The sequence below is a fragment of the Ailuropoda melanoleuca genome, chromosome 6 (assembly GCF_002007445.2).
Source record: "Ailuropoda melanoleuca isolate Jingjing chromosome 6, ASM200744v2, whole genome shotgun sequence".
Lineage (NCBI taxonomy): Eukaryota > Metazoa > Chordata > Mammalia > Carnivora > Ursidae > Ailuropoda > Ailuropoda melanoleuca.
In genome coordinates this window covers 35,312,264-35,321,732 of record NC_048223.1, presented here as the reverse complement: position 1 = coordinate 35,321,732, position 9,469 = coordinate 35,312,264, and the positions used below count along the sequence as shown (strand labels likewise).

The 9,469-nt window shown below is 46.3% G+C and overlaps 1 protein-coding gene across 5 annotated transcripts in view; it reads left to right on the top strand.

Annotated features, from left to right (window-relative positions):
* MYRIP (myosin VIIA and Rab interacting protein) overlaps window positions 1-9,469 on the top strand; it is a 361,216-nt gene that overhangs the window by 340,619 nt on the left and 11,128 nt on the right. For all 5 annotated transcript variants that reach the window (XM_019807381.2, XM_019807380.2, XM_019807379.2 and 2 more), the window contains one exon: window positions 5,214-5,375. In XM_019807381.2, the coding sequence (XP_019662940.1) occupies window positions 5,214-5,375 (162 nt within the window). The remainder of the gene's footprint in view (window positions 1-5,213; window positions 5,376-9,469) is intronic.

The following is a 9,469-nucleotide window of genomic DNA, read 5'->3' as shown; positions in this document are numbered from 1 at the left end:
GTGTGTGGGGGGCGGGGGGAGGGGGGGAGGGGTGTCCTGTACAGTGAACGATGTTCAGCAGCACCCGTGGCCTCTACCCACAAGATGCCGGTGACATCAAAATGTGACAGGGCACCTGCGTGGCTCAGTCAGTTAAGCATCTGCCTTCGGTTCCGGTCGTGATCCCAGAGTCCTGGTGTCGAGTCCCACCAGGCTCACTGCTCTGCGGGGAGTCTGCTTCTCCCTCTGCCCCTCCTCCCACTCATTCTCTCAATCTCTCTCTCTCTCAAATAAATAAATCTTAAAAAAAAAAAAAAAGAAAGAAAGAAAAGGAAAAAAACGTTTTAAAAAAATGTGATAGTCAAAATGTCTCCAGACGTTGTCCAATATTGGAGCAGGACATGCAGGGAGGCAGGAGCCTGGTCACCCCCAGATTAGGAATCAGATGTATGAATCCCTGCAGGATGTGGTCTTTCACATGAGTAGCCCCAGCCCTTGCCCAGAGCTTGACTCAGAGGTCCTCGAAGAATGTTTACCTGATAAATGATTCAGATGAATGAAGTCCTTTTCTTAGGAAGAAATGTTTTATTGCTAATGTGGAGGCTCTCTGTTCTTGGAATATGTCTACAATACAGTTCTTTCAGTGCTGATAGTCCTAAAATGGCCTTAATCCTGGACACACAGAATTGAAAAAGTTGAAGTCAAGATATGGTTCAGCGGGAAAGGGATGTTTTTTGTTTTACCAAGTATTGTATGAAAAACATACAATATGTGAAATATTCAGATTTAAGTAATGACTGTGGGTTCCCAAGGCACACTTAAAGCAAAGAGAACACGCCTTTTTTTCTTCCGAGGGGCTTGTTGAGAAATGCAGTGGCTTTGTGAGAGTTTTCATTTTGTAAGATCCTTTTATTACACACTATGTTTCTTTCCGTGGGTTCCTTAACATTTTCAGATCAAAACACATCCACTTACCCACTGATGCTGAGATGTCAGATAGGGACCTGCACTCTAAGGAGGGGGTCTGTAATTCCCTGCACCCCGGTCTGGCCTGGGAGATGCCTCGCCTGCTCCCCAAGAGTTAACTGCCTCTTCCCCCTCCTCCCTTCCCCATTCCAGCTTTTCAAATTGCACCTCAGAAGAAACTCCCGTCTATGTTCCTTTGAATTCTACAGGTTTTGAGTCAGAGAAGGGATGACTCTTCTCTTTATCTCTTTAGAGATAAAGATCACAGAGCCCTGGGGCTGGTTTTGCTCTGCGGTTTCCAGGATGGAATTCAGCTGAGCAGCCGAGGGGCGGGGCTGATTCTTAAACTGGCCTCTGGATGCAGCTGATTGAATTAAACCAGGGCTTTTTGTCTGTCTGTGTTCTAAAGGACGCTCCTTCTCCTTCGCTCCTTCCAGTCCTTCGTTTTTTCTCCACTGCCTTGCTCCTTTGTGCCGAGGAGCCAGGAATGTCAGAAATAGAAATGGAGACTCGTGTTCTCACCTTCTGAACATTGGCTACCACAGAGTTTCAGGAAGGGACTATTCTCTGAGGTGTGGGTAAGGTTCAGGGATGCTGTAGCCCCCAGAGAGTGGCAGTCGAGGTTGGAGGGATGGGGGGGAGTGGTCACCACCCCTGGGCAGTGTAGTCCATGGTGAGCTGGAGCCTGGAGGAGCACTCCCTGGTGGGAGCTGTCCCCAAAAAGCCTGCACAGGGAGAGAGCAGGGACAGGGAGTCTAACTTCTCCTGCAGCCTTTGATCTCCTGCTGGGTGTCTCCCGTTGGCCAAACCCACCCCAGCCAGCAAGGGAGCCTGCATGATGAGGTTCGTACAGGTCAGCCTCACAAAGGGGTCAACAGAACATCTGGCATGACCATTCTCAGACCTGTGGTGGAGTAGTAGGGACCCACAGAGGCCACCTTATGGATTTATGCTGGGTTATGAGTGGGAGGGATGAGTCAGCTCCCTCATCCCGCCCCCCCCCCATCAGAGGACCTTCCTCATTCTCTTCTTTGCTAAATGACTGACAGCCTGGGGCACCCCATAATTCCCAGCACAGAGGCAGTGCACGGACAGCCCCAACTTTCCTTTTAGCACTACCCTGTAACTTTTGGCAACACCACATCCCATTGTGTCTTTAGTGGCAGCAGACACAGTAGAACTGCCCTGTGAGGGAGCCCAGCCCTGCCACAGAATCCGGGAGCAGGCAGAGGATGTTGGTCCTCCTTGTCAGGGCTCTTGGGCATCCTGCGTGGCACAGGAGAGGACGTGGCCCTGGAACTTGTGGAGATGGTCCTGGCTACTTTGGTGGTCCTCTGCCTTCAAGAGCAAGCAAAGAAATGCTATCAATTACTGTCTAGATGTAGTCCTCTAGAATGTGTTTCATGGAAGGCAAGTCCGAAAGGATGGTATAAAATCAAATCAGTTTCAGAATCTGTATAGTCTTTCTAGGAAAATTGAGAGATGTGTTAGCACATTAAAGACAGAGAAACCCTGCAGTGAAGAAATCTGTTTAATTCTCTTTACTCTTGAAGCTTTGACCACAAAGTCTTTCCTTAATGAAACACCCATTCTTGTCCCTTGAACCACTTTAAGGATGGTGAGTTGAACCAGGAGCCAGTCCATGGGGTCACGGGCATCCGTGGCTGGAGCTTGGAGAGGACATAGCTTACACAGACATGGTAGTCATGGTTCTCACCAAAAGTGGGCCTTTACTCAGCCAGCAATTCCAGGTTAATGGTTTTCAAATGGATTGTTTTTTATGACTAGAATAACATTCCATTATTATAGTATGTTAACTTGTGTTATTTCACCCCCGGCAACAATAACCACAAACGTACAACATCATAACATTGCAAGCGAGATTAAGTATCAGGGCATCATAGGGCAGGGTGGATAAAGGCATGGGATCTGACATCAACTCCCAGGAACTCAAATCCCGACTTCACCACTTCCCAGCTTCGAGGACTGGGGAAGTCACTCAACCTCCAGGACCTAATGTTCTCCTTTTAAGACAGTGATAATAATAGCACCCACATCAGGGATTGCCAAAAGCATTAAAGGAGAAATGCCCCCATAAAACCCTTGGCTTAGTGCCTGGCTCAATAAGTGCGCGTGGTCACCATCATCGCCAACACCGGCCCTTTAGGCACCATCACTTTGGCGGCAAGTTCCTGCTCAGCCCACGTTAGGGCCAAACCACAGAACCTTCCCTCTCCCCCTCATGCCAGGAAAGCAGGCTTTCAGGGAACACAGAGTAAAAGATGAACATTCTGGCCTTGCTGAGCACTTGGAACTAGTTCATATTGCTTTGATTTGGCAGAGAAAATGAAGAACATTAGCAGATGACCACGTTGAAGACAAAACAAGAGACCATTAAGATGACACAGCTGTAGGATGCGATGATGTTGAGTTTTGTGTGTTTCCAGAAAAATCAAGGTTCCTGAGAACAAAAGTTATGACAAGTTATGTTTAACCCCATTGCCACACTCACTCAAATTATTCATTTCATTTAAATAATCATTCCAAATTTTGTTTCATTGTGCAACCCTGTAAGTCTATATTTAAAATTATCTTATCAAAATACATTTACCTTTTATCATCTCTCCTTGCCTCTTCCTCCCTTTCTCTTTCTCTCTCTCCTCAATTTCCTTTCCCTCTGAAGAGAAGTTTTCAACCTCAAAACTTTGAAGACACAAATTTTTAATGTTTTCTCCACTCAAATAGCTCTGAAATATTCATAATTTCCTTCGTGTGACAAACAACAAAGAAGTGTATCTTGTTTTCAAGACAAAGAATAAATGTCTTATATTAACTGTGAGAATCTTTTAGAAACAGAAGTTCTCTGATACTTGCATATGACAAAGAAGGACAAAACTAAGGACAGACTGAAATATGGCAGTTGTCAGCGGACGTTTGATTCATGCCCCCCTCTATGACTGACGAATCACTTAACATGGCGTCCACTGGGTCCGTCACCGCGGGAAGCTCCCCCAGCCCAGCTCTGTGTGCCTGGTGAGGCACAAATGCCCATTCATCAAACCTGCCCCTGCCTTTGCTCCACTTTGAAATGTTTTGTAAAATTGCCAGTTTTAATGCAGATGCGCGAATCCGGCCAAGGAATTGGCAGGTAGGAGCACCTCAGCGTTCTTTCCCCTCCTCACCAGCACTCCGTGTCGCTCAGTGCAAAACACTTGCATGACGCGTGTGCACAAGCTCTTGGCGTACCCTAACTGTTTTATTTTTAACTCAAGTTAAAAGAGCACATGTGACCGTGTGTTTTCATTCAAATCGACTCTAAATTGCTGTGATTACATGTTTAGAGCTTTACATATGTTGATTAAATTTCAAAACCCTCTCGTTAAGTAATTAGCTTCTTTGGATCAATCTCGTTCCATGTAGCTGGTTGTTGCATCACATTACTGTTTAGGCTGAAGGACATTTGTTTCACTTACCCTGGCTGGCTTCCCTTGGTCTAAGTTATTCTGACAATTCTACCTTCTGTTTCCCCCTTCTACAGCAATCGCCTTACAAACTCATGAGTCAAACTTTTTCCATTTAATTTTTCCTCAGATCATTCCCTTTATCTGATTTTCTCTTTAATTCTCAAAGGCTCTCAAAAAACTGTCTTCATTGACCGGCAAATAGATTTGAGATGTTTCTTTTACCATCACACAATTTTGGAAGAAATAAACTATTTTCCTATTACACATCTCAGGTCCATCTTAATGCTCTTAACCTGCTTCAAGCAAGCCGAAGTTCATCAATCAGAGATGATTCACTCAAAATGTGTAATTCTTTAAATTAATTTCATCTCTTTTATATTTTCTGAATTTTTTTCAGTTGCTAAATGCCAACCAAAATTTTTCTTGGAAAAATCACATCATGAGTTTTTCTTTCTCTTCTGTCTTGGCACTATGGTTGTTATAGTCACTGGACAAATTTGCAATTTATGTAGCTGACGCCACATACTTTGGACTATTTTATCATATTTTCAAGACTTAGAAGTTGATTTTTCTTGCGGGAAAGTTTGCGGGGTGGGGTAGGTGTGGTTGACAGTGAGGGGGTGGTAAGACCTCCATGCTACCATTTCAGTGTGAAGAACGTTTATAAATGGGGGCATTCCCTGACTTTCCCCCCAGTGCTATGCCTGGTTCTCTTTTACTCCCCTGAATTACCGGGGTGCCCTGAAGGGACCCCACCAGTCCCAGTTCCAAAACCTGAGCTCAGAGGCTGCACTTCCTCTGCAGGTGTACCTCGCGGCTGGCACCGTGTACGGACTGGAAGGCCAGCTGAATGAACTGGAGGATGCTGCCCGCTGCATCCACAGTGGCACCAATGAGACCGAGCTGGCGGATCTGGAGGACCAGGTGGCCACGGCGGCAGCCCAGGTCCACCATGCTGAGCTCCAGGTAAGAGCTCCCTCTCCACCCAGATGGAGCACCGTCGGGAAAAGGGAGAAGGCACCCCATCTTCCACAAGAATGATTGCAGAGCCTTTCTATCAGTTCTCTAGTGTGCTTGCATGGTCCTTTTGGGTGGATTCCACCAAACCTTCCTTTTTAAAAATTATAGCCTTGATGATATATCAGATTTGTCTTTAAACCTATGTCACCTCCATCTTCGACAAATTCTCTGACCCACAGAGGTAGGTCTCCTGGCTATATAGGTTCCCATTCCATCCCAAGACCACCCCTCCCTAACCTTTATCACACTGTTGATTACTTACTTGATGCCGGTTTCCCCCTCAGTCCCCATGAGGACAGGACTACAGCTGCCTAGCTTAACACAGAAACTCCAGTGCCTCACATAATACCTGACATGGGTTTGGCACTCAATAAAAATGGGTGAACAAATGAATGAAATTAGAAGTGTAGATTTCTCAGACCAATATTTTGCATGATTTAGGTATGGCCAATTCAGAACTGAAATGATATTATCTGTAACTTTGTGAAGACATGAGTTTGAAGTTCTCATGGATATTCCCATGGCTTCTTACACTGGATAAGAATGGACTGTGGACTAAGTCGCTGATTCTCAAACTGGGGTCCATGAGACATGCTGGTCTCTGCAGTATATGCTCAGTATAGACCCCTGGTTCAGTGATATTTCTATAGGCCTTGCATCTTAAAATAGACCCTGCATCCTAGGGGAGCTGGGGCCAGTAGAATCCACCTATGGATAGAGAAGATGATGATCTTGAGTGGTAATGATTTTTTAAATAAATATTTTTGTTTTAGAGAGTCAAAAATTCCAACAACCACTGGCAGCATTAAGCACTCCAGAGAACATGAGGGCGCCCTTTCTCCACCCTGTGGATGAGCTAATGCTGCATGTTAGGAATGGTCTCATTGCACTTAGCCCTGTTGACTATTCATTTTCAGCAAGAATGGCTGAAGAGCATCTCTCCTCAAATACAAATCATTTTCCAGAAATGCCACCCAACATTTAATCAATTTATGGTCAAAGTTATATAAAGTCAAATCAAATCATTTGTTTCCTGGAGGTATACTTTGCAGAAAATACTTCTTGAGTGGTTTAGCGGGAAGTAATATCATTTATGGGTGTTTGGCAGGGTTTTATTGGATAGTTATTCCTGCTCCTAGATTTTTCTAGTCTTAAATTATTGGAGCCATGTTTTATGGTAGAAAATCCTGGAGTCCAAAATGCCCATTTTCTATGTGTTTGAATGTGCCTAGTTTTTACACATTTTTAAATATGACAGTAATGTTATCAATAATATCTAGCATTCAGTGAGCCTTACTTTGTGCCACGAGATGTACTCGACGCTTGACCTCATTATTGTAATTAATCCTTTCAGCAACTCCATGACGTAGCTACTGTTACTTTCCCCTTTTATTTCTAGGGAGACTGAGGCTCAGAGAGGTTAAGCCACTTGCCCAAGGTCAAATAGCTAAAGAGTGATAAAGCCAGGATTTGAAGCTGTCTCTCTGACCTCACAGCCACATTCCTTACCAGTCTGGACTGTGTGTTTTTCTGAGAAATGTGTTGGTCCTGCCATCAGACACGTATCCACTTGCATAGGAGTCCTTACTTTGCAAGGGAGGTGGTCACCACTGCCTTTAGTTTTATGGGAATCTTCAGTAGCATAGAGACTCTCCCCCTACTGCCAGCTGCCACCAGAGAATGAAGCGTCGTGCTCCCTGTTGTCTGTTTCATCCAAAGTTCTCCCCACTGAGGAGGGTAGATGTGCTAAGCTGTGTTCTTGGATTAGGTCAGACTTAGGGACTCTATCACCTTGCAGCTTATGTTAGGGACGGATTGCCCGGTGCTTTGGGAGATTGCAGGATGACCCTTGGGGTGGGGGGTGTGCTATGGTATTGTCCACTGCATCATGCAGCAGCATCTCTCTGGGCTTCCTGGGGAAGGTCGCTCTTAACTCACAGTACCAGGAAAAGCTGTTCTTCTGAGCACTTGGTCTTTATCTTGTGGACGGAGATGCTCATCTCTTTGATTTGGCTCCCAGCAAACTCAGAGCTGAATTAGTCATCCCTTCTAGCAAGTGTAAGGGTCACTGGGTATGCAGTCTTAGGAATGAAGTGGAACATAACTAGGTAGATAGATGGAGGAGAGAGAGAGAGATAGCAAAATGTAGGCAAAATCAGCCCTCATAGCCTCCTTTCCTGTCTTTGGCCTTTGCTTTATGAACTAAAGCTCAAAAAATTAACCCCGTCTTATTCCAGAGCTTGACAGTCAGCAAATCCGGAGGTGAGCAATTTGCTCTCCCATTGACCTTCTCCCAGGGCCTGCCGAGCAAGGCCCTCCATCAAAACTGCTTCCAGGAAAGACCATGGGCATCTAATCCACACCAGCTGCACGTGACTGATAAAAATTTAGCCTGCAATGTCTCAGGGGCCTGTGCAGTTTACTGGTCTATAAACCAAAGGAAGACAGCTTTCAATGTGAAATTTGAGGAGTCAGAACGAGAAGGCATCTGGGGGTCAGGGAGGGGCAGGGGCTGCACGGTGTCGCTTCTGGGAGTTGGCTGCTGGGCAGCTTGGAGTGTTTCACCAGTTGCCACAGCCTTGGCCTCCACCTCCTCCTCTTCCTCTTCTGACCGGGACTGCCTCTGCTTGGGGATAGGGGAAGCACCTCTCATATTCGCCGACCCTTCAGTCCTTCTCTCTGCCCTTCTATAGCACCTGTCCCCGTAAGCTTTGTCTGAAGAGGTCCTCAGTAAATGACAGCAGAATTTGAATTTGTCCTGAGCAGCTCAAGAGAGTGGAGGGACAAGGGAGGCGGCAGAGACCTCAGGGTCCACACACACTGGCTGCTGGGCCGACTTTCAGGTGCCCTGTCTGATGCCCCGGCAACACTCAGGCTATGTCCAGAGATCAGCAGGACAGCTGTGATCCCCACCTCCTCCCTCCACTCCGCTAGCCTGCTCCTGCCTCTCCCATGTCCCCCGTGCCAGGCCTTGGCACATCCTCTTAGAATGTGGCAGTGTGGCAAGAGCATGAGGGTTGGCATGAATTCGGAGCTCTGCCCCAGACCAGCTGTGAAATGCTGGCTATGTTACTTATCCCTCCGAGCCCCATATTCCTCATCTAGAAAACCATGAGACGGTTACCTATGTCACAGGTTTGTAAATGAGTCACATATTTAAAATGCTTAGCATGGTGACAGCACATAGTAATGCTCTTTTCTAAGAGCTGGGACTATGTCTTCTTCATCTCTGGGGACATGGATGGGTTAGGGTTCTTTCTGGACACTGACTGGGCTCTTGCTCTCTGTATCTGCCTAAAGACTCTTGAAAAGTAGTCCGAACTCTCTGACCATCTCATGTTATCGCCGAGGAAACTGATGCCCAGAGAGAAGAGGGAGTTTCTCAAGGCACTTGTCCTTTTAATGAAAGAAATGGACTTGAACCAGGGACTGCTGGGCCTCCCTCCTAAGAGCTGGTGCTGTGGTTTTGGTTCATGGAGTCATGGAAGAACAAAGAAGGACCTATAAATCATACTTGCCTTTCAAAGCTCACATAAAGTGCAGCCTGCTCTGGAAGCCTTCTGTCCCCTCACGTCTCTCCGCCATGCTGGGCCAGGGTTCCCATCAAGCCCCGGGCTTTCACGTGTCCCTCGAGATATGTCCCTGACAAGGGTGTTGATATACTCTAGAGCTACCAAACTAGACATTTAAATGTCTAACAAAGGAAGGCCTGTGTTTTATTTTCTTACTACAGCACTAGAAAGAGAAGGGCTTGGTAGAAGTTGAATGAATGAAGGGTGCTGGCTGACTCAGTCGGTGGAACATGGGACTCTTGATCTCAGGGTTGTGAGTTTGAGCCCCACGTTGGGTGTAGAGATTACTTAAAAAAATAAAATCTTGGGAGGAGGTTAAGATGGCGGAGGAGTAGGGGACCCCTTTTTCAGCCGGTCCCCTGAGTTGAGCTGGATAGGTACCACCAGCAGGAATATCCACGGAATCAGCCTGAGACGCAGGAAGATACATCTGGATCTCTACAAATGAACATCTCCAGCGCTGAGTAT